The 27,994-nt window shown below is 43.9% G+C and overlaps 2 protein-coding genes across 3 annotated transcripts in view; both read right to left on the reverse strand.

Moving 5' to 3' along the window:
* LOC106611276 (spectrin beta chain, erythrocytic) overlaps nucleotides 1–3,297 on the reverse strand; it is an 80,952-nt gene extending 77,655 nt beyond the window's left edge. Inside the window, exon 1 of one of the 2 annotated variants that reach the window (XM_014211314.2) lies at nucleotides 3,011–3,297. The gene's annotated coding sequence lies outside the window, so the exon portion shown is untranslated. The remainder of the gene's footprint in view (nucleotides 1–3,010) is intronic. The other variant, XM_045723623.1, reaches the window with a different exon arrangement.
* A 4,423-nt stretch (nucleotides 3,298–7,720) lies between these two features.
* LOC106611278 (stAR-related lipid transfer protein 9) overlaps nucleotides 7,721–27,994 on the reverse strand; it is a 66,483-nt gene continuing 46,209 nt past the window's right edge. The window contains exons 18-32 of the mRNA XM_014211316.2: nucleotides 27,783–27,865; nucleotides 27,631–27,692; nucleotides 23,847–24,064; nucleotides 22,922–23,672; nucleotides 15,014–22,792; nucleotides 14,684–14,899; nucleotides 14,297–14,480; nucleotides 13,888–14,034; nucleotides 12,931–13,030; nucleotides 11,090–11,256; nucleotides 10,892–10,956; nucleotides 10,506–10,708; nucleotides 10,081–10,160; nucleotides 9,643–9,801; nucleotides 7,721–9,143 (exon numbers count right to left, since the gene is read on the reverse strand). Of these exons, the coding sequence (XP_014066791.1) occupies nucleotides 9,042–9,143; nucleotides 9,643–9,801; nucleotides 10,081–10,160; nucleotides 10,506–10,708; nucleotides 10,892–10,956; nucleotides 11,090–11,256; nucleotides 12,931–13,030; nucleotides 13,888–14,034; nucleotides 14,297–14,480; nucleotides 14,684–14,899; nucleotides 15,014–22,792; nucleotides 22,922–23,672; nucleotides 23,847–24,064; nucleotides 27,631–27,692; nucleotides 27,783–27,865 (10,316 nt within the window). The 3' untranslated portion in view covers nucleotides 7,721–9,041. The remainder of the gene's footprint in view (nucleotides 9,144–9,642; nucleotides 9,802–10,080; nucleotides 10,161–10,505; nucleotides 10,709–10,891; nucleotides 10,957–11,089; nucleotides 11,257–12,930; nucleotides 13,031–13,887; nucleotides 14,035–14,296; nucleotides 14,481–14,683; nucleotides 14,900–15,013; nucleotides 22,793–22,921; nucleotides 23,673–23,846; nucleotides 24,065–27,630; nucleotides 27,693–27,782; nucleotides 27,866–27,994) is intronic.

Raw genomic sequence — 27,994 nt, forward strand, 5'->3', positions numbered from 1 at the left:
TCAAAATATATTTTATATTTGAAATTCTTCAAAGTAGCCACCCTTTGCCTTGATGACAGCTTTGTACACTCTTGGCATTCTCTCAACCAGCTTCAGGAGGTAGTCACCTGGAATGCATTTCAATTAACAGATGTGCCTTGTTAAAAGTTCATTTGTGGAATTTCTTTCCTTCTTAATGTGTTTGAGCCAATCAGTTGAGTTGTGACAATGTAGAGGTGGTATACAGAAGATAGCCCTATTTGGTAATATACCAAGTCCATATTATGGCAAGAACAGGTCAAATAAGCAAAGAGAAATGACAGTCCATCGTTACTTTAAGACATGAAGGTCAGTCAAGTCTGGAAAATTTCAAGAACTTTGAACGTTTCTTCATGTGCAGTCGCAAAAACCATCAAGCGCTATGATGAAACTGGCTCTCATGAGGACTGCCACAGGAAAGGAAGACCCAGAGTTACCTCTGCTGCAGAGAATAAGTTCATTAGAGTTACCAGCCTCAGAAATTGCAGCCCAAATAAATGCTTTACAGAGTTCAAGTAACAGACACATCTCAACATCAACTGTTCAGAGGAGACTGTGTGAATCAGGCCTTCACTGTCGATTTGCTGCAAAGAAACCACTACTAAAGGACACCAATAAGAAGAAGAGATTTGCTTGGGCCAAGAAACACGAGCAATGACTCGTGGAAATCTGTCCTTTGGTCTGATGAGTCCACATTTTTGATTTTTGGTTCCAACTGCCGTGTCTTTGTGAGACGCAGAGTAGGGGAACAGATGATCTCCACATGTGTGGTTCCCAACATGAAGCATGGAGGAGGAGGTGTGATGATGTGGGGGTGCTTTGCTGGTGACATTATCATTGATTAATTTCAAATTCAAAACACACTTAACCAGCATGGCTACCACAGCATTCTGCAGTGATACACCATCCTATCTGGTTTGCGCTTACTGGGACTATCATTTGTTTTTCAACAGGACAATGACCCAACACACCTCCAGGCTGTGTAAGGGCTATTTGACCAAGGAGAGTGATGGAGTGCTGCATCAGATGACCTGGCCTCCATAATCACCTGACCTCAACCCAATTGAGATGCTTTGGGATGAGAAGAACCGCAGAGTGAAGGAAAAACATCCAACAAGTGCTCAGCATATGTGGGAACTCCTTCAAGACTATTGAAAAAGCATTCCAGGTGAAGCTGATTGAGAGAATGCCAAGCGTGTGCAAAGCTTTCATCACGGCAAAGGGTTGCTACTTTGAAGAATCTCAAATATAAAATATATTTTGATTTGTTTAACACTTTTTTGTTTACTACATGATTCCATATATGTTATTTCCTATTGTTGATGTCCCCCCCCCCCCACACACACACACACACACACAATGTGTAGCCTACTACATTGGTAATCCTAAACCTGGTTTGGAGCGCCATAATGGATGAGTTTGATCTTGGTAGAGGTTATAGGAAAGCGGAAAGGGAGAAAGGGGATCGATAGTAAACTATTCCTGGAGTGTGTTTACAGTAAGTTTGTGTCCTAAATGGCACCCTATGTCCTATAGTGCATTAGTTCTGAGCAAAGTCTTATGGTCAAAAGTAGTGCACTTAATAAGGAATAGGGTGCAATTTGGGACACATCCTAGACTGCTGGAAAGGCTCCATGGCATACTCACATTTCTCGTTTTAAGGGGAACTCGGTAAGCTGTTGAACTAATTTCACTATTATTCAAAACCAAAGGCTATCACACCACACAGCTGTTTTCATTCACTGATTTTAGGAAGCTGTAGTGACACTGCTTTGTGTTTGTTTGGCAGAGAGAGAGAGAGAGAGAGAGAGAGAGAGATAACAGTGAAAGGTTGAGGAGAGAGAGTTGATAGTGAAAGGGTGAGGAGAGAGAAGGGAGGTAAGAGAGAAATAAGGGAGAGAGAGAGAGACGGAGAGAGGGAGATGGAGAGATGGAGAGAGGGATTGAGTGCCCTGGACCTTCCCTATTAGGTTAACTTGATATGAAAAGTTTTGTTGCCCCAATATTGTCTCCCACTCATGTAGAGTGCAGAATGTAAGCAATAGGATGATGTAACAGTGCCATCCTCCTAGTGGAGAGAGGAGAACAACATGCCCAGTCTGTCTGCATTTTGCTGCAACCAAATCACATTATTCTATTCTATTATTTTCGGCTATGTACCAAGGACACAGCTCGAAGTGCCTTCCCTGTAGCTCAGTTGGTAGAGCATGGTGTTTGCAACGCCAGGGTTGTGGGTTCGATTCCCACGGGGGGCCAGCACAGGAAAAAAATACAAAAATGTATGAAGTGAAATGTATGCATTCACCACTGTAAGTCGCTCTGGATCAGAGCTTCTGCTAAATGACTCAAATGTAAAAGATGTTGAATTGGAGCGCTCTCTGTGGCCTCATGTTAAATTAAGTACCAAAGGGGATTGATGAAGAGGATTAAATAGTAAAGTATATCATCCTGCCCAGCAGACACCAACTTTAAGATAATATTGTATTAATCTCTCTCTCGATAACACTACAGAGAATGATCTGCGAGCGACGCGACCAAAGTCTGCATCGAGACCGTTTGAGTGCGCACCCTCAAAGTTCACCTTACACCCACCTAACTAACGAGTAGCCTAGCCTACCGAATGAAAGTCTTTCAAGGAAGGCCTTTCAAAGTTAGAAGTGATACTTAATATACGCTTGTGTCAGAATAATTAACAAGAAATACAAGGTTAGGTAAGCTACAACAGTTTATCCATCGCGGTATTTGAATGGAAATGAATGTCCTTCAACACGTTTTGCATTGAGGAACAACAGGTGGTAACCAAAATTAGCCACTGGTGTCTACTTTTAGAAAATATTCTCACTAATATTCCACCGCTATGTCAATAAATATATTTAAAAACGCAGATACTCACTAACATCTGTAACTATATTTCCCATAATTTGTTTTAAAGAATGGAGACATTTCACCAGTGTGAATTTGCATGAAACTGTTCCCTATCCAACAAACTCACCTATGCTTGATATAATCCTTCTGGAAAATATACACCTTTTTATTTCCCTCGAATTAAAACCCCATTAATACTCCCATGGAATCACTAGACGGGTCCTGGTCACGGCAGTGGACTCTTGGATGGAACGCTCGTGGAGAGCCGGAGCGGGCAAGGTGGGGAAAGGGGTTGTAAAGCTTGCGGCCGCGCACACAGCACGCTCATTCTTCATTCCCGTCAGCCAGCGTTTGACCCACCCCATGTTTTAAAAATAAAGTAGACGCGTCTAGTACATAATCTCTGTGCGCAGGGGCCCGACATTCCTGTCGTGAGCTGGTGACTTTAAATGGCAGCTATAGACACATTTCAGTGTGGTGGGGGTGCGCCCCCTCCCCTCCTCTCACATTTCATTAGGAGGCACACCGTTGCAAAACATTTTGTGCCAAATGTATACACCCCTATAGCTGCCTTTCGCTCAGATCTAATAAGAACACACCAACACCCGGCCGCCGCCCCCTTCAGAAATGTCACCTCAACTACTCTGCTCCCAGTGAGTCCTCATTCAGACACTACAGTGTTTCACTCCGGTATACAGCAGACCTACAGACACTCCATTATGTAATGATTCATTGATTGTGGTCAGATGTAAAACATTGTTGACTATACAAATAAACATGAGAGCTGTAACAATCAACTTCAATAAGAACATACTGTTGAGTAAGTTACAACATCATGGATATGTGTACAGTTGAAGTTGGAAGTGTACATACACTTAGGTTGGAGTCATTAAAACTCCTTTTTCAACCACTCCACACATTTCTTGTTAACATTACATTACATTTAAGTCATTTAGCAGACGCTCTTATCCAGAGCGACTTACAAAATGGTGCATTCACCTTATGATATCCAGTGGAACAACCACTTTACAATAGTGCATCTAAATATTTTAAGGGGGGGGGGGAAACTTAACTAACTATAGTTTTGGCAAGTCGGTCAGGACATCTACATTGTGCATGTAATTTTTCCAACAATTGTTTACAGACAAATTATTTCACGTATAATTCACTGTATCACAATTCCAGTTGGTCAGAAGCTTACATACACTAAATTAACTGTGCCTTTAAACAGCTTGGAAAATTCCAGAAAATGATGTCATGGCTTTATAAGCTTCTGATAGGCTAATTGACACTATTTGAGTCAATTGGAGGTGTACCTGTGGATGTATTTCAAGGCCTACCTTCAAACTCAGTGTCTCTTTGCTTGACATCATAGGAAAATCAAAAGAAATCAGCCAAGACCTCAGAAAAAAAAACTGTAGACCTCCACAAGTCTGGTTCATCCTTGGGAGCAATTTTCAAATTTCTGAAGGTACCATGTTCATCTGTACAAACAATAGTACACAAGTATAAACACCATGGGACCATGCAGCCGTCATACCGCTCAGGAAGGAGACGCATTCTGTCTCCTAGAGACACTTACAACCATACCCCGATCAAAGGCACTTACTACCATACCCCGTTTTAAGGCACTTACTACCATACCCCGATCAAAGGCACTTACAACCATACCCCGATCAAAGGCACTTACTACCATACCCCGTTCAAAGGCACTTACTACCATACCCCGTTTTAAGGCACTTACTACCATACCCCGATCAAAGGCACTTACTACCATACCCCGATCAAAGGCACTTACAACCATACCCCGATCAAAGGCACTTACTACCGTACCCCGTTCAAAGGCACTTACTACCATCCCTCGTTCAAAGGCACTTACCACCATACCCCGTTCAAAGGCACTTACTACCATACCCCGTTTAAAGGCACTTACTACCATACCCCGTTCAAAGGCACTTACTACCATACCCCGTTTTAAGGCACTTACTACCATACCCCGTTCAAAGGGACTTATTACCATACCCCGTTCAAAGGCACTTACTACCATACCCCGTTTTAAGGCACTTACTACCATACCCCGATCAAAGGCACTTACTACCATACCCCGTTCAAAGGCACTTACTACCATCCCCCGTTCAAAGGCACTTACTACCATCCCCCGTTCAAAGGCACTTACTACCATACCCCGATCAAAGGCACTTACAACCATACCCCGATCAAAGGCACTTAAATCTTTTGCCTTTCCCATTCACCCTCTCAATGGCAACATAGCATAATTAGTCTGATTCTCTGTAATAATGGTATGTGAATAATTATTTTATTTTGTAAAGTGGTTTCTGGCATCAAACAACACAACAACGTTTTCAGCCACCTCCTTGTCTGAAGGACAAATGGATACACAGGTTAGTGTCAAGCCCTGCATGTTTTGTTTTTTTTAAGTCTCATGGAATGTAGGCCTACATTTTTATTTTATTATTTCAATATTTTACTTAACCTTTATTTTAATAGGCAAGTCAGTTAAGAACAAATTCTTATTTACAATAACGGCCTACCCCGGATGACGCTGGGCCAATTGTACATTGAACACCACACATTTTCTGCTACTGTAGGCTAAACGATAGAACAGCTATTTCCATGTTAAAATGTTATGGGATGCATTTTCTCCATTGTTTTTATGGTAAGCCACTCTGGTAGGCCTACATTATGATCAAATAGCCACAGTAGCCTACTTTACCACTGTTAAAACTGTAACTTAAAGCTGGTACAGCCTCAATGTTCACAGTAAAAACGCGCTGGGCGTCCTGAATGGCTCAGTGGTCTAAGGCATCGCAGTGCTAGCTGTGCCACTAGAGATTCTGGGTTCGAGTTCAGGAGACCCATGGGGCAGCGCAGAATTGGCCCAGCGTCGTCTGGGTTAGGGGAGGGTTTGGCCGGCAGGGATGTCCTTGTCCTATCGCGCACTCGCGTCTCCTGTGGCAGGCTGGGCGTAGTGCTTGCCTGGTGCACGGTGCTTCCTCTGACACATTGGTGCGGCTGGCTTCCGGGTTAAGTGGGCATTGTGTCAAGAAGCAGTGCGGCTTGGTTGGGTTGTGTTTCGGGGGACGCACGGCTCTTGACCTTCGCCTCTCCCAAGTCCATACGGGAATTGCAGCGATGAGACAAGACTGTAATTACCAATTGGATACCACGGAATTGGGGAGAAAAAGTGATAAAAGTAAAAAAATATTTTTAAAAAATTACAAAAATACAACATGTGCCGGAGGTTTCACAGAATTTTCACAATGTTCAACTTCACGCTCAGCAGACCGTAAATTTGCTCAGTGACACATTTTTTGTTGAGGGAACATTGGCTATAGGTCTACTCAGGAGCAGGATCACATTCGTTTTACATTTAATATACATAATATTTACATAGCCAAACCAATACCGGAAGGAAGAAGCAACAAGCTTTGAGTATGTACAGACATTTAAAAAAATGTCAAGTTTATACAGGAAAATAACATATGCTCTTTGCATTTCTTTAGGATTCAAATATAATGTTATTAAAATAAAGAGCATAATAAAAACATAAATATTTATACATATTGACATGGTGGTATACATTCATGTCACATAAAAGGCACTTACAAAAGTATGGATCAAAATAAAACTCAGTACAAATAGGTTATCAGTTAGCTAGGCTACTTCATTGTTCTCAGCAAAAAAAGAAACGTCCTCTCACTGTCAGCTGCGTTTATTTTCAGCAAACTTAACATGTGTAAATATTTGTATGAACATAACAAGATACATCAACTGAGACATAAACAGAACAAGTTCCACAGACATGTGACTAACAGGAATAGAATAATGTGTCCCTGAACAAAGGTGGGGTCAAAATCAAAAGTAACAGTCAGTATCTGGTGTGGCCACCAGCTGCATTAGATACTGCAGTGCATCTCCTCCTCATGGACCGCCCCAGATTTGCCAGTTCTTGCTGTGAGATGTTACCCCACTCTTCCACCAAGGCACCTGCAAGTTCCCAGACATTTCTGGGGGGAATGGCCCTAGCCCTCACCCTCCGATCCAACAGGTCCCAGACGTGCTCAATGGGATTGAGATCCGGGCTCTTCGCTGGCCATGGCAGAACACTGACATTCCTGTCTTGCAGGAAAACTCACAGAACGAGCAGTACGGCTGGTGGCATTGTCATGCTGGAGGGTCATGTCAGGATGAGCCTGCAGGAATGGTACCACATGAGGGAGGAGGATGTCTTCCCTGTAACGCACAGCGTTGAGATTGCCTGCAATAACAACAAGCTCAGTCCGATGATGCTGTGACACACCGCCCCAGATCATGATGGAACCTCCACCTCCAAATCGATCCCGCTCCAGAGTACAGGCCTCGGTGTAATGCTCATTCATCCGACGATAAACATGAATCCGACCATCACCTCTGGTGAGACAAAACCGCGACTCGTCAGTGAAGAGCACTTTTTGTCAGTCCTGTCTGGTCGAGCAATGGTGGGTTTGTGCCCACAGGCGATATTGTTGCCGGTGATGTCTACAAGCCCTCAGTCCAGCCTCTCTCAGCCTATTGCGGACAGTCTGAGCATTGATGGAGGGATTGTGCTTTCCTGGTGTAACTCGGGCAGTTGTTGTTGCCATCCTGTACCTGTGATGTTCGGATGTACCGATCCTGTGCAGGTGTTGTTAAACGTGGTCTGCCACTGCGAGGATAATCAGCTGTCCGTTCTGTCTCCCTGTAGCGCTGTCTTAGGCGTCTCACAGTACGGACATTGGAATTTATTGCCCTGGCCACATCTGCAGTCCTCATGCCTCCTTGCAGCATGCCTAAGGCACGTTCACACAGATGAGCAGGGACCCTGGGCATCTTTCTTTTGGTGTTTTTCAGAGTCAGTAGAAAGGCCTCTTTTGTGTCCTAAGTTTTTATAACTGTGACCTTAATTGCCTACCGTCTGTAAGCTGTTAGTGTCTTAACGACCGTTCCACTGGTGCATGTTCATCAATTGTTTATAGTTCATTGAACAAGCATGGGAAACAGTGTTTAAACCCTTTACAATGAAGATCTGGGAAGTTATTTGGATTTTTACGAATTATCTTTGAAAGACAGTGTCCTGAAAAAGGGACGTTTCTTTTTTTGCTGAGTTAATATCCTTTATATCAGTTCCTTCTTATTTGGTTCCCCTGGGGACCATCTTACTGTGACACTGCAGTACTACAACTACAGAAAAATAATGTCCTGAACAGTCAACAAAACACATAATATGGCTTTTTAAAGGTGTGGTAGTGAGTTTGGTAAAGTGTGCTGTGCCTTGGGATGTTAACACAGGATGCTGGAGAAAACAATTATGTCACTAAGTGGTCATTATAAAAGTGGTTAATTCTTAGGCTGGGAGGACAGTGAAATGGGAGACAAATGATCACTTTGTATCATAAATCAGTAATTATGCAAGTAGTACAACTGAGGCTTACAGATAGATTAAATATAGCAATGGGCAATAGGAGACTAATGATCATTTTGCATTTGATATAAATCAGTGTTATTATGAAAAATATGTGGAATTGTAAACCTTTAGGGCCTAGTGTTACTCTGGTCAGAAGTTGCAGTGACACAGTAAGATGTATTGGATGGGTCAAATATAGGAGCCACACCCTCAACCCTCCCTGACAGCCAGTCTAGACCACTCAAACTTTGGCAATATACTTAAAAGATTGGTATAAGCATACATATTAAACACAGGTCTTCAATTAACCATTTTAAACACAAAACACACAGTTATGTTTCGATATAAAAAAGCTGCATGATACTTAGTATCACAAAATCAATGTCATCAGTGCTTTTCATAAGAATACAATCAAGTAAATAAATTGCAAATTACAATAGACAGGTCCCATATCAGATTCAGGACGTATGTCTAAGTGCTCACTGCTACGTGTGTGACCATTAACCTGGGGCGTGTTCTTTACGGCGAAATCTGTGTTCTAATTGGACAGCTGATCTGGGTCGTGTTCATTGGGACACATGGTAGCAACATGTTTTGCAACGGAAAAAGAAAAAGTGCATTTCTTATTGGAAAAGTCCAGGTAGTCCCTCCTTGTTTCAGTCTGTTTTCTTCCTTTTGGTGCCTAATGAACACGACCCTGACCCTGCTGTCAGTCTCACAAAGAGAAAAGGGAGTCGAGCTCAGCCAGGACGGACGCCTGTCTCCTAGCCACTGATCCCAACAGTCTCTGAGGAAGGGATGGAGTGCCCAGGTCCACCTGAAACAGAGGACAAAAAGTGAGCCAAGTAAGGGATGGAAAAGAGAGGGGGAGGAAGAAACTAAAAGAGAGAGGAAGAGAGATTCCACATGGAGATGAGGAATCATTAGGCATATCAGCATCTAAAGTACTTTTAAGAACTTTCTGACATCTGTTGGTGTAAAACTGGATTGATGAATCATTATGATGAATTGATTGATTGATTGATTTTAAGAACTTTCTGACATCTGTTGATGTAAAACGTGTGGCCCAGTTGGTAGAGCATGGTGTTTGCAATGCCAGCGTTGTGGGTTCGATTCCCACGGGGGACCAGTACGGGAAAAAAAATGGGAGAAAAAAAAACGTATGAAATGTATGCATTCACAACTGTAAGTCGCTCTGGATAAGAACGTCTGCTAAATGACAAAAAATGTAAATGAATCATTTTGATGAATTGATTGATTGACTGCGCTTTTTCAGACCACTTTACATTATCATAGTAACCTGATTCCTATCTCACCTGCAGCAGGTAGATGACCCTGACGACCTCTTGGACGTGGCGTGTGATTGGCTGAAGGACCCAGGCGCTAGGCAACATCTCCCCTCGGACAGCCTCAACACTGGGCCGAGGGAGAGACTCCTCGAAGACTGACTGCATGGCCAGCACACACAGCTCATCCTAGGAGAGAGAGAGAAGGGCACTGAGTTAGTAGTCAGTCTCTTGCTGTAGACAAGGCTAGGAAAACTCCTGGCCCTAGCTATAGGACAGTAAGAATCCATTGTATCATTGCCCCTGAAACGAGGAGGTCTTCTGTCCCCCTCATACCAGTTGAACATTCAAAAGAAATCTTGGTAAGAAGGAGCAGGTAAGCTTAAACTTTGAACTTGGTAAGTTGAAACTTGGGATTCAGCTGCAGGTCCAGCAAGTGACTGGCCCCTGAACTCTGACCCTACTGACCTGTTGTGACTGGGTGCTGATGCAGCAGAAGTCTCTGGGCTGTTTGAGGTGGCAGCTGGACGGGTCTGTCAGCAGGTAGACTGATGAGGAGAGACACATGGAAAAGCAAGTGGAAAAATTACAATCTGAATTTCAGTTTACTTCCTGGAAGTAATTGACATTTTAGTCATTTAGCAGAGGCTCTTGGACTGGCCCCCTGTGGGAATCGAACCCACAACCCTGGCGTTGCACACACCATGCTGGCATTGCAAACACCATGCTCTACCAACTGAGCCACAGTTGCATACAGAAATGGAGCTGACTCATAGCGATAGATAGATGGTGCACAAAGCGTGTTTTAGCATGGGCAGCACCATTGAAGGCTTTCACCATTTTTAAGTAGTGAATTAACTCCAACTCTGCTATACTCCAGGCAGCAGACTAACCCAACTGAGTGCTGTCATCTAGTGATCGTGTCCAGGCGGACCGGACAGCCTCATGGTACAGGTGGGTCTTGGAGTGGTCTCGGACCATGCTCCACAGGCTGGCCAGGGGCCTCTCCAGCTCCACCGCCCCAAGGAAACAGTGCACAGAAGGGGTGGAGGAGGGCTTGTAGAAGGCCTGGACACCTCGCTCCACGCCCTGGTACCTATAGAGGAGAGAGGACAGGAAGGTTGCAAATACACAATCTGTAATATAAACCCAGTGGGAAAAGCCGGTTGAAATCACATCATTACAACAAGTTTTGTCTGCTGGGAGTGTAGCTAGTTATAACATGGTTTACTATTGGTTAACCTGAATGTAATAAAGGAGAAACCATGATGCAACTCACCTCCAACCAGCTGCAGCTTTCCCCATCACCAGGTTCCCAATGTCACCAGCAGCAGCCAAGCGCACCTGGGGCACAGATGAGAACATGTTTCTTAGTTTAGCAAACGTGCAACAACGAACAAGTACATAGTCCAAGGTAAATTGGAAATGTGTATTTTTGCTGTCTTGTGTTATTCTATAAAGTTTAATTGAATTGTACCTCAGCCATAGCTCGACCAAGCAGACAGGAAGTGAAGTCCTGATAGGCTTTCGATATGGACGAGGCGGAGCCAAGGGAGGCGGTGCGCTGTCGTAAGTTCGTAGGAGATGACGGTGAGGATGACATCAGAGGGTCATACCCTGACACACCAGGCTCCAGACGTACATCTAGACAAGATATAATAGAAAAGACATACACATGGTTATAATAGGTATTAAAAACAAAGTAGAAAAAAAGAAGGAACCCGCACACTGCTCTTGATAGTCTTGACGAAGGCCATGAGGCCTATACGTAAAGCTCTGACGTAGGCCGTGAGGTTGATACGTAAAGCTCTGACGAAGGCCGTGAGGTCGATATGTAAAGCTCTGATGAAGGCCGTGAGGTCGATACGTAAAGCTCTGACGAAGGCCGTGAGGTCGATACGTAAAGCTCTGATGTAGGCCGTGAGGTCGATATGTAAAGCTCTGACGAAGGCCGTGAGGTCGATATGTAAAGCTCTGACGAAGGCGGTGAGGTTGATACATAAAGCTCTGACGAAGGCTGTGAGGTCGACACATAAAGCTCTGACGAAGGCGTGAGGCCGATACGTAAAGCTCTGACGAAGGCCGTGAGGCCGATACGTAAAACTCTGACGAAGGCCGTGAGGTCGATACGTAAAGCTCTGACGAAGGCGGTGAGGTTGATATGTAAAGCTCTGACGAAGGCGGTGAGGTTGATACATAAAGCTCTGACAAAGGCTGTGAGGTCGACACATAAAGCTCTGACGAAGGCGTGAGGCCGATACGTAAAGCTCTGACGAAGGCGGTGAGGCCGATACGTAAAACTCTGACGAAGACCGTGAGGTCAAAATATAAAGCTCTGACGAAGGCGGTGAGGTTGATACATAAAGCTCTGACGAAGGCCGTGAGGTCGACACATAAAGCTCTGACGAAGGCGTGAGGCCGATACGTAAAGCTTTGACGAAGGCCGTGAGGTCAACACATAAAGCTCTGATGAAGGCCGTGAGATCGATACGTAAAGCTCTGACGAAGGCCGTGAGGTCGATATGTAAAACTCTGACGAAGGCCATGAGGTCGATATGTAAAGCTCTGACGAAGGCCGTGAGGTCGATACATAAAGCTCTGACGAAGGCCGTGAGGTCGATATGTAAAGCTCTGACGAAGGCCGTGAGGTCGATACGTAAAGCTCTGACGAAGGCCGTGAGGTCGATATGTAAAGCTGTGACGAAGGCCGTGAGGTCGATACGTAAAGCTCTGACGAAGGCCGTGAGGTTGATACGTAAAGCTCTGACGAAGGCCGTGAGGTCGATATGTAAAGCTCTGACGAAGGCCGTGAGGTTGATACGTAAAGCTCTGACGAAGGCCGTGAGGTTGATACGTAAAGCTCTGACGAAGGCCGTGAGGTCGATACATAAAGCTCTGACAAAGGCCGTGAGGTTGATATGTAAAGCTCTGACGAAGGCCGTGAGGTCGATATGTAAAGCTTATTAAAAAGCAGTCATACTATCAAGAGCTGCGTGCATAATCCTTATTTTTTTCTCATTTTATTCAACTGTTACCATGACCCTGCAAAAAAGATAGCTCAGATGTGTGAGTGCCTTTTGAATTTTGTATTAAAAACAAAGTAACACTTCACTTAAAGCCTACAGGTATAATGCGTAATGCATTTATAATGTCATGTAAGACTTGTCCTAAGCATGTATGACCCCCCCCCTTTTAATGTCTTATTATCATTTCATAGTAATCCTGTACTGACTAAATAACAGCCTTTTTGAGTCAGTTTAACGTGTGATGAAGATGTAGAGAGTGGTTGCTGTCTTGTGTTGGTGAGTCAGTCCTCACCCTGGGCAGAGAGCCAGCCACGCTGGGTCTTCACACTCTGAGAACCACAGATGGGAGGGCGAGACCTGACCTTCAGCCCATCACCCAGGACCTCAGTGACCTGGCACCAGACAAAAACAACACAGAGAATTCATTAGGACTCTTCCTTTATTCCTGGTCTATTTGAATAGGGATGGATACAAACACATTGACACACTGAATAATATTTATATATTCCTTAATTCCATTATTAAACTTTTAGGTTGTGTGTATTGTTGTGAATTGTTAGATATTACTGCACTGTTGGAGCTAGAAACACAAGTATTTCACTACATCCGCAATAACATCTGCTAAACATGTCTACGTGACAAATACAATTTGATTTGATTTGAATAAACAATTGTCTGATGCATTGCACCATAGTGAATATAGTCTGCTGTAAGTTCCAACACCCTTAACACCCTTAAGGTTAATTTACAGTAAGTCTACCGACTGTCCATATATATATATAATATTCTACACACTTAGAAAAAAATATGCTATCTAGAGCCCAAAAGGGTTCTTCGGCTGTCCCCATACGATAACCATTTGAAGAACCCTTTTTGGTTCCAGGTAGAAGAACCCTTTGGTTCCAGGTAGAACTGTTTTGGGTTACATGTAGGGCCCTTTCTACAGAGGATTCCTCATGGAACCCAAAATTGTTCTGCCTGTAAAAAAAGGGTTCTATCTGGAACCAAGGAGGGTTCTGCTATGGAGAAAGCGGAAGAACCCTTTTGGAACCCTTTTTCTAAGAGTATTGTGCTCTATAGACCTGTTGTCAAACTGACTATAAACCAGCCATTAGGATTAACTTTATTGAATTTAGTTGTTCAGGGACAGTGCAAATTAATCAACATTACTGTAAATGTACCTGTTTTCAAGTGCAAGTCCCTGGGCTTAAGAAAGCAGCAAAAACATCTTCAAAGACTAGTACAGTACCTCCAGTGTCAGTGAGGGTCTACTGCCGTCCTTCAGCTGAGCTGTGTTACCACTGTTGTAGCCAGAGGTTGGTCCAGAGGATAGGCTCAGACTCGACCCAGTGTACAGTGTACTGCTGCTGACTCTGGTCCGATACCGCAAGTCATCCTAAATGAGAATAAATTATCAGTTGACAGAGAAGAAGAGAGAAAGATGTTTTAGGAAAACAGCAACTGATCAGAGGACAACGTAAGTCTCTGACTATAAGGTGAGTTTTTTTCATGGTCCTTTGTGCCGGATCCATGAAAAAGAGCTCCGCCTTCTAGTCGATGTGAAAAAATAAAAAATCCATGGAGAAAATATGCTGAATACATCTTGGGCTTTCAACTGTCTACGGAGTGTGAAACTATGACTTCTTGCTGTGACTAACCTTGACCATCTGAGACAGAGTCTGTCGCTGGAGCCGTCTTTTCTCTTGCTCTGTTCTCTCACGGAGCCGTTCCCGTGCGCGGGATATCTCTGTCATGGCCTCCTCACGGGCACGGCCGTAGTCACGCAGAAGATGCTCTATCTCAGGGGGATATTCACCCTCTCCTCTGGGTAGATCTGGGATCCTGGGGAAAGATGAGGAAGATTTACAATCAATCAATTGATGAATCAATTAATCAACAACTGTATAAAGTCCTTTTTAGAATAATATTTGTCACAAAATGTTTTACACTTCAGACACTTGAGAATTGGACATGGAAAACTGTTGACCAACGTAAAAATAATCAAAACAAAAATGTGACGTGGTGTGGATTGTGGAGTGTCTTACATCCTGCTCGCTACTACCTCCTGACGGAGCTGTTGAAGGTAGCCTCTGCAGCGACTGGGCAGGGCTGAAACCCTGGAGTCTTTTTGAGGAGGAGATCTGGGTTGAGGAGGGCACCGGGTGAAGTGGTGCTTGGTGGGGCTGAGGCTGCGAGCCCTACGGCAGGTCTGAAGCTGAGCTTCCCTGTCCTTTCTCAAACTCTCAATGCTCCTCCAGTGCCTGATACAAGAGGAACATAGGGAATCATTTACATTTTATAAACTACCATTTTAAATTAATCTAATTACATCATAATATCAACACAATCACATCCTTAGGGACATTTAACCTTACCGGTCATAGAGCTGCTGTTTGGTAGGGACAGGGGACGGTTCCTCCTCCTTGGTTCCTCCAGATGTCAGCATCTTTAACAACGTGTCCGTCTCTCCCAGACCATAGTGCAGCTTGGCTTCAGTCAGCTCCACGGTCAGATGATGAGGGTTCATGTTCAGTTGGACTGTAGCCATGACCTGCTCTCGCTCCTTACGTAGCCTCTCTATCTCTCTTGTCTTTTTGTCCTTATGGAACGTGGACTCTGGACTCAAGCTGAACTTTGACTCCTGGCTCTTCAGCTCAGCCCACTCTGGCTGGTTCCTCTGTGCTTCATGACCAGTAGGTAGATACATGGCTGGTTTCATTAATCTATTAGTCCGTCCTATCTCAGAGGGATGCTGACTGATACCAGACCAGTTGGTGAACTTGTTGTGCACAGGTAGGTCCTCAGGGAGCCGCTGGTGATCTAGCTGATGTGGGAAGTGTTGGAAGTCGCAAGTGTGGGTGACTGGGTTGGTGTTCACTAGAATGTCTGTGTTGCACTCGCTTGGGGCCAACGACACCATGTCATCCTCCTGAACATGGATGGTGCTGTCACTGATAGGGGAATGTTCATAAGCACCAGTGAAGTGCTCCACAGGACACCCTGATGATCTACTGTTGTGGTAATCTATTGAATGTCTTCTGTAGTTTAGTTGATCTCCAAAAGTAGAGATGTATTTCTCCTCCTGTTTGGACTCACCAGTCTGACTAAAGACGAGAGAGGTGTGGTTCTGCATAGCGACTCCATTACTGCTTAGAACAGAAGGAAGGGACCATATTGGACATTGGCTGGTTTTGTGCCATAAGCTCATTTCCCTTTCTTCGTCGTGGATGACAACGCTGGTTTCATTGTGGATGTAACTGTCGATGGACGAACTAAGACTTTCTGAGCATCCATCAGACCCTTTTGGGCTTGAATGGCTGAGGGCACTCACATTCTCGAGGAATATCAATCCCATTGATTTTGTGGTGGAGTTATCACCTGGCTTCTCACACAGATGAAGGGAGTCATGTCCTGATATATTATCATTCTTTATGAAAGACATGCATGCTTTGTGTCCGCTGTAACTTAAACAAGTTGTTGACTGGTCCGAAATGTGGTCTTTACTTCGGTTTTGCATCTCAAACTTCTGTTCTTCTTTGAGACTCTGTAAATACTTTATTCTGCTCTGGTTGGAACCAGCCCTGGGACCCACAGTGAGAATGGGTGAGCATGCACGGTCTGTGAAGCTCACTTGTTTTCTATAGCCTATTCCCGGGTCACTCCTTCTCAAGATATTATGGCTTTCTGGTCTGAGTATTTCTGACAAATTATGGCAGACTTCAGACACTCCCAAGCTTTTGGAGGAGGACACTCTTTCAGGATTGCAGTCCTCATTGCTTCTATGACGAATGGCAGAATTTGAATGATTGTGACGTTGGACAGTCTCCAGGGAAGGGACTTTGTGCGGGAGACTCTCTGGTTCCAAGATAGATCTTTGGTTAACAGTGGAGCCATTGAGTCGCAGGTCAGGCATGCTCTGAATATTATCATCCAGGTTTTTCTTGAGTTGATGTTGAAGGGGAAGCCCTTTGTCTTGTGACACATTGAGAACTTCTGAGCCAATCACTTTGACTATCACATTAACTTCATGGGCTTTGGACCTCTCCGTGGACAGAGTTTGGTGGATAGACATTTTGTCTTGTACGGGTGTTAAAGTCCTTTCGGTCTGGATCCCAATATCTACTGCAGTTTTGGTTGAGCAGTCTCTCTTCATCCAATCTATGGAGGAGTACAGATGAGATGAAGATTTAACATTTCTTATCAGGCTATGTTTGAGGCTATCGCCAGACCTCATACCCTGAACATTCCCCAGAAGATCAGACGTGTTTACAATAAGCTGTGAGAGATGCTCAGACATGTTCTGAAGGCTGGCCCATGTGGTGGTCTCTCTACAGGCCTCTGTGGTCTTCTGCGACACTGGTACCTGAGTGCTGCTCTTTCTGTGACGGTTGTTTCTCCTCTGTAGATCACCATGGTTGATTGTTGTCTGAGTCGTGGTTTCTTGAGTGAAGGTTGTCTGGGTACTCTGGTCACATCTGGTGTTTGTTTCAGACCTCTGAAACCCATTACCCTGAAACTCCCGCTCTGAAGAGTCATAAACCAACATGATCTCATCCACCTGGCCAGTGCTGTTACCAAGATCTCCAGATACATTGTAGCAAGAAGATGAGTTACAGCTCATGGTCAGGGTCACTTGTTGATTGTGATCGTCAACACCGGAGACTTGGTTAGTACGTTCTTTCAGATGGGCGTTGAGGGACATTTGATCTTTGGAATCTTCCTCCATGCTGCTCAGGGTGCTGGAGAGTCCCTTGTTGTTGGAGTAAGTGCTCAGGTGGGAGTTGAAAGGAGAGTTCTGCACGTTTAAACCATTGTCGACACTGCAGCATCTAGTGATACATTTGGCAGTGGAATCCAGCAGCAGTGATTTACAAGAAATGTCAGTGGCACTTCCAAACACCTGGTTCTTGTAGCAGCTTTGGTTTGGCTCTTCTTCTTGCCATTGGTGAGCAAAGGGATTGATGGCGCTGGAGGCAAAATGCATTGGCGAATCTTGAGTCTTTGGTGTGTAGGGTGACATCTCAGTTTCTTTGATACTGGAAGATATGATTTTCTCACGATTTGTCCTTTTCTCTATATGTGGTGATTGCCCATTGGGGCAGTGTTCTTTCTTACCCAAACTGATGCCAACTCCAGCTTTACCATCATATTTATATGGGGTCCGGTCAGTACAAGCTTCCATAGTGTGATTGTCTTTTGACTGTGGTGATTGTCTTTTCACTACAGAAATTTCTCCACCATTGCATTGAATCATCTCCTCTAATTTTCCATTAGTTTGAGTTCCTGACTTCATTCTTGTTGATGAAGACCTGTTTTGATCCAACCTGGGAGGGATTCTCTCTTCTTCATCTGAGGAAGACTTGAGTGTGGAGTCAGAGGATGAGCTAGGAGGTGCCTGGGCTTTGGACCTTCTGAACCTCTTTGACTTTCCCTTTTTGCAATGAACAACACTGCTGCCACAGAACTGATGAGATTGCCTGCAATTAGATGTTTTGGTATTTCCCTCTCTGGACATGATATCTCTGCAAATGTCACCCAATATCTTCATATTAGCATCACTACTTCCATGTGTTATTTGGGATGGAGAAGATCCAATACTATTTATTTTACTTGGTACGTCAAACAAGGTTCCAGGAGATTTTGCCAGTGGTCCATCAGTCATTGACCCTTCTTCATTTTTAGCCATTTGGCAATCTTTGGTATTGTCAGAGGCAAAGTTGCTCACATTGCACTGAGCCTTCAACCATTTTTCAACAGGACATGTTTTGTGTTTTACACTGGGATGTTTATTTTTAGGATCAGTATCGACGGTCACACAAGTCTTATGAAATTTGTCTACCTGAGTTTTAGATGAGCATTTTGACTGTGGTAGTTCCTGACTCAGTGAGCACTTTGACTGTGGTAGTTCCTGAATCAGATTTGTGGCACAGGGAGGGTCTTTTTGGAGCTCTTTTCTGACCTCAATGTGATTTCTGCCTTTCTCCAGTAGCTTCTGTGATTCACATAAATTATTTGAGAGTGGTTGACTGTTGTGGTGCTTCTCAATGTTTTCTGGTGTACATTGAGTTCCGCTTTTATCAGAGAGTGAATGTACAGCTGCATGCCGATGGCAATCATTTAAGTAAAGTTGCCCACTTGTACCCGTTGAGGTCAATTTGCATTGGTTCTTGCTTTCGCCTTGAACCTCATATTCTGAATCCATTATGAGGTCCCTTGCATGTGCAAAGGCCATATTCGGTGGCGTAGTCACTGAGGACACTGTTCCTGGGCAGCTCTGGAGAGGATGTAGAGCACTAGGTTTCAGGTTTTGCTCAGGTGAAGTGGCCTGGTTCACAGTTTGTTTATCGTTATTACTAAGACAAGCATGATGAGGATGATATATCTCAGGACCTGTTTGCTTCTTTATGTTCTCCATATGTGAAAAAGAGACATCCCTTTCAAACACTTTCCCTTGAGAAAGTAAGAATTCTTTGAGTGCAGTGGAAGTGGAAGTAGACATTGAAGAACATCCCATTGGTAGCAGTACAGGCTTGTTGATGTATTCAGGTTTCCCTCGGTTCTTCAATGCCAGACTTAATTGGATCTCATGGCTTTTAACGGTGAAAGATGCTGCACCAGAATTGACACTTGCATTCGGTTTAATGACAGAACAGCCAGAAGCATCTTGACCCTTGTATTCCCTTGCATCAACATCAGTTATTCCATTTTTCAGTTGCACTTCTCTCACGTTCTCTTGAAAGCTCTGACTTAACTGGGACTCTGAGGAGATCTTTGTCCTAATGTCTGGGTCATTCCCTTTACTTATCAAACTTAGTTGATTCATAGAATTTAATTTGATGGAAGTAGAGAGTCTAAGAACCTTTCCATGGCTCACGTTTGCCATGTCTGTCGTGTTGTCCATTTTTAGAATCTCAGAACTGATACAAGACTTTTCTGATGTTGAACAAGAGCCTGGCTTAATGATTACCAGTGGATCATCAGCTATTTGATGATCCTCCACTGCTTGTAGACCATTTGGTGAATCGCATTTGTTAGGATTACTTGTTGGAAAAGCATTAAGGATTTGACTACTTTGACTGTCCATTTCACTGTTACTGTTGTCTCCACCCCCATCTATAACTGACATCCTCATATCCTCCTTCATCACCTCTGAGATTCGGTGGTCTGATGTACTACTGTTACTATCGCCATGGTGATGTCCCCATCTAACATTCTCTACATCTCTTCTCTTGCTTTTTGAGTTTAGACTTTCACCCCACCCTTGAACTTCTCTTTCTTCACCTTGTTCTACTTCTCTTCTCTTTTCAATAACGGCCTTCTCTCCAAAAGGAGACTCTTTATGGCCTCCCGTGTCAATGGTTTTATGGCCACATGGAGAGAGATTTTCATGGGATATGTGCACCGACACTGACATTGCTACTAAAGCAGAGGTATCTCGTTGGAAGTGACCTTCATTGCAGCTCAGATTTAGTTTAAATGAATCGACTGCAGAGGAAGTTTGTTTGTCTTTTAATTCACTGGTGTTATTGTTGTCATCTGGTGAAATAACTTCCTGGCTGTTCTTGACTGTTACAGTAGAGAATGCTACGAAGTCCCCTCCATTGCTCCTCTTTGGAATTTTCAAGCTGGCAATGAAACTGTCCTGCAGGCCTTTGTTCTTCTTTATGGAATTTTTACAAGATGCTTTGAAAAACTTGTGCTCTGGCAACACACAGTCCTGCTTTGGCAACACACAGTCCTGCTCTGGCAACACACAGCCCTGCTCTGGCAACACACAGTCCTGCTCTGGCAACACACAGTCCTGTTCTGGCAACACACAGCCCTGCTCTGGCAACACACAGTCCTGCTCTGGCAACACACAGCCCTGCTCTGTGACTTTGGCTTCAAGCTTTTGCAGCATTTTAAACTCACTTTCGAGTGATATGTCTTTGGTGTTGCTTGCTTTGCAAAACTCCTCATCTCTGATTTCGTCCATGTCTCCATCTAAATTGCATAGTTCATTATCTCCAGAATAATTATTTGGGGCACTTTTGATGGCAGGTGTCTCATTCAACATCTCACCTTCAGTTTTAGGGTAAGTTAACATACTGGCTTTTGACTGATGACTGTAGGTAGACAAATTAGCATCGGTGTAGTTTGTTAGGTCTGCTACTCCCACAAACATCACTTCTGGAGATAACGTGACCTGCTGCATCTGAGGCCCATGAAAAATGTCAGCCTCCAATGTTGATGTTGATGGAGTGCATTGAATCTTATATTCAATGGTTGGAGCACATGCAGATCTACGTGAAGGAAGCTCTGCTGAGACATCTCTACTTTGATTTTGGAGTAAACATGGATCATCAATAGATCCTTTCAGCAAACCTTCTGAACTGACTAACTGACGTTCAAAATAGCCCTTACAACACACCGCCTCATGATTCAATGGCATCATCAAATGTAGCGGTGACATTTTGAGAAGCTGAGAATCTGGGAAATTCAAGGAATCAGTTGAAACCCCAAGTCTTTGTTCCTCTACTGGAACATGTTCACCCTCTGTGCTGTCGGTAGATGCGGAGCTATGGGATCCAGTGGATCCAAATCCACGCTGACAGTCAGACAGATCCACACTGATGGGGCTGGGACTACTGTTGCTGTCCAAAGCACCATGACTAAATACCATCCTCCTCCTCAACACGGCAGAGTCCCTAAGTATCCTAGGACTATCTGCTGCATCAGTGGAGGACCATGCATCTGTAAGCACTAGCAAACTCTCTGGTTCCCTCACACTACAGCTGCTCAGAGAGCAAGGGCTGCTGGTCAACATGGTGTGGACGTGCCCAAGCTCTTCACTCAGCTTTGATACAGGATCCCTACACCTGGGTTCTGTTGCTGGCTGCTTCTGGTACAGTGATTCCATTGTTGCACTGGTTGCTTTATTGACTTGGGTTTTAGGACCGCCATGAGGGCTCCAGTAAGCCTCTGCTGGCATTTCATTAGGTTTCCCAAGGTCTTCTCTTCCCTCTTCAGTTGGCTGAATCTCCGACGCCATGTTTATAGTTTTTCCAGTTGAGGGATTGAGAAAACCCCTCACCACAGAGTGACTGGGTACTACCACAGTCCGTCTCTGTGCTGGCCTTGCTGCAATATGCTTCCCTCTGCTCTCCATAGCCAGTGAGTCCTTCGACATCTGACTGTCTTCACTCTCTCCTTCGCTCTGAATAACCTCCTCCTGCTTCAGCTGCTCTGCCAGGGCTGTAGCGTAGACTGAGGACAAGGAGTCCACAGAGAACAAGCTGTCACAGTCTGAGGATTGGTCACCCTCCTCTTCCCCCTTTTCTTCTTCCTCACCGTCATACTTCTCCGATCCTGCCAGTCCCAATCCCTGCGGTCTCTCCACCCACCTTAGGGTGCTAGTCTGGTTCATCAGAGTCTCTGCACTATGCCACCATCTTTGTCTCCGCCCACAATCATGTGAAGGAGTCTTCTGATCAAGGTCCTCACATGAGACAGTTGTTTTCATCGTGCATTTCTTCCTGCTCATCTTGACGCCTTCTACACCTCGCTTTTGTTTCCAGTGAAATCGGCTTGCTGTTTTACCACTAGGCTTGGTCCCTCTGCCTCCAATACTCAGTCTTGATGGTGATTTTCTAAACACCCTGGCCAACGGTGTCTTTATCCCAGGGCCGACTGAGCATGATAAGACCTTCCGAATCGTTTCCAACCCTTTGCTACTACCACGGGGAAGGCTCTTCACTCCCTGACATGGAGCCCACTGAGTCTGACTGCTAGATTTGCTTACTGTAACTGTTGGTCCCTTTATGATGACATTACTGCTTGACTGTAGGGTCCCTCCATTTGGTGATTGTGATGGGTTCTGATTGTTCTTGAATATAAATTCAAGTCCATGTTTTGGAAGCAGTGGTTTCCTCTCTGGTCTTTCATGACATGGCGGCTGAAATAGAGCCTCCTCCTTCACAGGCGGCTTGAGGTTCTCTGAGGAACTTGCTCTACTCCTGTACCCATGCACCTGACTACTGTGTCGTGTTCCTGAGGAGAATGTGTTGGAGCGACTCCTTGTCCTCTCGCGTGGAAGACGTTCATCAGACACCCACTGCCTGGAACTGATGGATCCAAATGTCAGTTCAGATGGTCTGTTTCTCTTCAGGAAGTGGCTGTTGGGGAAAACAAAACAAAACAAGGGATAAGGACATTATAATTTACAACATGTCTGTGTAATTCCATTATGCTAAATATTAGCTTGAATAAGTATCTTTGTGGGAGACTAGCCTACTTGTGCTGACCTGAAGATTGGGCTGTGTTGGGGGTATAAGCGGGACAGAAGGTCTGATGAGACAGAATGCCTGCGCAAAACAGGTTGACGTCCTCTTGAACTTGAGGGGGACCCCAGGCCAGGAGACACAGGGCTCTCTAGTCCAGGTGGCAGGGCCTTCTCTAGCCTCTGCAGTTCCCTCTTAGCCTCCAGTAGATGGCGCTTGCGAGCGATCCTCTCCAGCTGGTAGTGCAGCCTTTTGCGTCGAACATGGCTCTCGGCGCGCCGCAGGGAGTGATGTCTTAACAGCTCCTCCTGAACCACCTTCTTCCTGTATAGAACCACTTTAGAGGGCGGAGCAACTCTTTGATCACACTCTTCATCAGAACCTTCCGAATCTTCCGTTAGCAGGCTGTCTAGGATGGGAGCTGGTATAGGATCAGTTGGTATAGGATCAGTTGGTATAGGATCAGTTGGTATAGGATCAGCTGGTATAGGATCAGTTTGTATAGGATCTGTCTGTATAGGATCTGTCTGTAAAGGATCATTCTGTAAAGGATCAGTTCGTATAGGATCATGCTGAATAGGATCAGTCTGTATAGGATCAGCCTGTAAAGGATCAGTCTGTATAGGATCAGCCTGTAAAGGATCAGTCTGTATAGGATCAGTCTGTAAAGGATCAGTCTGTAAAGGATCAGTCTGTACACTAAACTCCTGAGTTCCTACTTCCTCTAACGTTATAGCTGCCAGACGCTGCTTCTCTTGTAAGATCCACTGCTGGACTGAAGACAGATGAAAGAGAACATATTTAACATGCACATACAAAAAGTGATAATTTCCTTGTATAACTTAATTCTACAGAGACACATATAAGAAATAAATATTTAAGCTATTCTCTCAAAGTATATCCTATGTATTTAGCACTGTAGCCTATATTTAAGTAGAGGTGTACTCACTGTCAGTGTATCGTTGTCTCAGATGGGCCTGTTCTCTCTCTAGTTCTCTCTCAGCTCGTCTCTGTTCAGTCTGGATCTCTTGGCGTAGACACTCCACATACCCCCTCTGCTCCTCCACGCACCTCACCTGGTCCTCAACACACTGTAGCCTGGGGAGAGGCTCCTTACCCTCAGCCTCACGGTCACCTGTCTGCCCCTGGACTGCCTCTTCTCCAGCCCTGTTCACATACAGATACACAAATAATATTTCACACATATATGACACAGTTATACACAATTATACTTTGAGGTAGACAAGAGAGATGAACATGGGCCTCCCGCTGACTTTTTACGTGGCTCAAGTGGTGTTAACCAAAAACGGCTTTGAGAATGTTTTCTACATCCAGTCACAGGGCACTCCGATGGGGTCCCCATTCACACCAAATTCCGCACATTTATTCATGGGGAAGTTTGAAGATTTGTTTATAATGGTAGTTAATTTTTCCCCCTTTTGAAATGTTGGTTCCATTACATGAATGTTGTTTTTCATTTGGAGTGGGACATATGAGCAACTGGAAGAGTTCAGACCGTACATTGATTTCAGGTTACCTACTATGAAATTCACTCTGGAATCCAATGAGGAAACTGTTTCTTCTTTGGATGTATTGGTTAGCAAAGGCAATGGACTTCAGACCACTGTATCGCCAGAAGATGAATATAAACAATTTCCTGCATTATTCAAGTTACCATCCGTCTACTCTTAGACAATAGTCTACCTTACAGCCAGCTGCTGAGGGTCAGAAGAATATGTATTGCTGACAATGAATTAGAAAAACATGCCACCACCTTGTGTGATCGGTTTGCCTCCAAGGGTTATGATAAGAACTTGTTGGATAAGTGTGTTTGTAAAGTACGTAATGTTACACGGGACAGCTTATTGACTCCTAAACCTGCCCTTTCTAATGATCAGGCTACTGTCTTTTTCTTCTACGTATTTCCCTCCCTCTCAGGCTGTTAAATCCTCCATTAAAAAGCATTGGCATGTTCCGTGTATGGACCCCTCTGTGGGCCGGGCCTTTTAGAGTATCACTAAATTCACTTTTAAACGTGCCAGAAACCTAAGGGACAGCCTGGTAAGCGCAGATTAATATGTACCCCCATCAGAATTGTCTATCTACCCTCCCCTCAAGCAATTTTCCATGTCATAATTGTGTGAACTGTGATGCAATAATCAAGGGAAATTTCTTTCCTCACCCTCATACAGGAAATAAATGTATGTCAGGGGTAGAATTTCCTGTAAAATTAACATTTGTGGTCTATTTACTGAAGTGTCTATGTGGCTATTATGTTGGAAAGTGTAAGAGACAATTGAAAGTAATATTATTACAGAGCACAAGAGCAACATCAAAACTGGTGACGAGAAGTCCCCTGTAGCCAGACACTTCAACGTGGTCAGACATGATGTGTGCGAACTGAGGTTTCATGGTTTAGAAGTTGTACAGCCATTTAAGAGAGGAGGTGATAGAGAAAAGTTGCTGTTACAGAGAGAGACATTTTATATCAATGTCTTACAAACACAGATCCCTAGAGGCTTTAATGAAGAACTCCTGTCAGCAACAGGTGCCCTTTTTTTGTATATTATTCTTCATTTGAAGCTCTCCAAACGCTGTCGGAGTCTTCCGCCGCAACGCATCCGCTGATGCAAAACATTTTTACATTTAAGCTGAAAGAAAATTTCAGTGAGTATGTTTTTTTTTCTTTCTTCCGGTATATGCCTTTTGATCTACAAACATTTGAGCTGATCAAGTCAGAACACATCTTTCTATAACCAAGAGGTAAAGCCAGACAATACCAAGTACAAGGAGGAGACAATAGAAAAGACATAGTAAAAACCTAGGTCTGATCATTTACCTCAACAGTTAAGATCCCTGAAATGGCCATCATCGCAAAACAATCTTTTACTGGCTCCTTGGCAGAGTTTATATGAGAGTTCCTGTTGTTGAGTTTAATGTAGCATCCTCTACTGTAACCAAGCAACGGCCAAGCCTTGCATGTCAACAACAAGTTGTGATTCCACCAAGACACTGATGTAAGCTCTCTCTTCCTCTCTCTCACTCTCTCATATAAATGAACAACATGCATGAATCATTCACCATTTTATCCCTTGCACCTGCACCATCGGTAGGTTGTACTACAAAAGACTACCGTAATTTCTGGACTATTAAGCGCACCTGAATATAAGCCGCACCCACTGAATTTAAAAACAAATATTATTTTGAACATAAATAAGCCGCACATGTCTATAAGCCGCAGGTGCCTACCGGTACATTGAAACAAATGAACTTTACACAGGCTTTAACGAAACACAGCTTGTAACAAAAATAAATAGGCTTTAACGAAACACGGCTTGTAACAAAAAAATAATAATTAGCAGTAAGCTTTAGTTGTCTTTTTGAGTTAGGTACAAAAAAGTTGTCTTTTTTAGTTAGGTACATGACTCATAATGGTAACGTTAGTTAGGTACATGACTCAATGGTAACGTTAGTTAGGTACATGACTCATAATGGTAACGTTAGGTACATGACTCATAATGGTAACGTTAGCTAGGTACATGACTCGTAATGGTAACGTTAGTTAGGTACATGACTCGTAATAGTAACGTTAGCTAGGTACATGACTCATAATGGTAACTTTAGCTAGGTACATGACTCGTAATGGTAACTTTAGTTAGGTACATGACTCATAATGGTAACGTTAGTTAGGTACATGACTCATAATGGTAACGTTAGCTAGGTAGATGACTTGTAATGGTAGCGTTAGTTAGGTACATGACTCATAATGGTAATGTTAGCTAGGTACCGTAATTTCCGGACTATTAAGCGCACCTGAATATAAGCCGCACCCACTGAATTTAAAAGAAAATATTATTTTGAACATAAATTAGCCGCACATGTCTATAAGCCGCAGGCGCTTACCGGTACATTGAAACAAATGAACTTTACACAGGCTTTAACGAAACACGGCTTGTAACAAAAATAAATAGGCTTTAACGAAACACGGCTTGTAACAAAAATAAATAGGCTTTAACAAAACACGGTTGTAAATGTTTTTTTTTAAATTAGCAGTAGGCTTTAGTTGTCTTTTTGCACTGAGTCAATTCCTCACGCTGCTGTTTCCAACGTCTTATCATCGACTCATTAAGACCAAGCTCCCGTGCAGCAGCTCTATTTCCTTTTCCAACAGCCAGATCAATCGCCTTCAACTTGAAAGCTGCATCATATGCATTTCTCCGTGTCTTTGCCATGATGAGGGTGACAAAATGACTACCATAATCAGAATGATGGGAAGTTTGAGAGCGCTCGATTTAATCTAAACAGTAAACAAAAAAGTTGTTTGTTCTTAACCCGTTCGGCAATTTCATTGGTCTAATGAAAGCTTCATGCCGCCAAAAAACTGAGCACGTCACAGAATGTGTTCTTTTGGAGAAATAAAAATTGAAAGCGGGAAAAATCCATATATTAGCCGCGTCATTGTTTAAGCCGCGAGGTTCAAAGCCTGGGAAAAAAGTTGCGGCTTATAGTCCAGAATTTACGGTACATATCAAATATGTATGCAATGGGTCTACTATGGGAGCTCAGCAGAAACAATTGGCTCAGCGTCGTCCGGTTTAGGGGAGGGTTTGGCCAGTGGGGCTTTACTCAGCACAATCCTTTTAGCACATGTGTAGTGAGCAGTATTCAGAGATGCTCCTGACCTGTGATTGTCAGTGGGTTGTGGTGAGTTTACATTCAGTGTGTGTGTTTACCTGGAATCAGAGGTCAAGGCTTGAAAATCATTGTAACTGCAGTTCAGTGCACCTTCACTGGCCTGTCAAGCAGATAATATGAGTTATCAATCAATCCCCCAAAAATCAGGAGCTTCTTCACGATCACAACATTACTGGTCAGCAGTACCCACCCGTCTCTGTTCTCTCATGACCTCAGCCTCTGCTGGGTGGTTGAAACGGAACTTGTGGACACCTCCAAGAGTGATCAAGGTCCCTGAAGATAGATAAGAGAGAGACACAAAGTGAAAATATGACGTCCCTGTTGAGGCTCAAAGCGCTACTCTAAACGCTCCTGTGGGTACTGTAAGCCATCAACTGAATTGTCCCTGTCAACTGAAGTGTA

The sequence above is a fragment of the Salmo salar genome, chromosome ssa09, assembly GCF_905237065.1.
Source record: "Salmo salar chromosome ssa09, Ssal_v3.1, whole genome shotgun sequence".
NCBI lineage: Eukaryota > Metazoa > Chordata > Actinopteri > Salmoniformes > Salmonidae > Salmo > Salmo salar.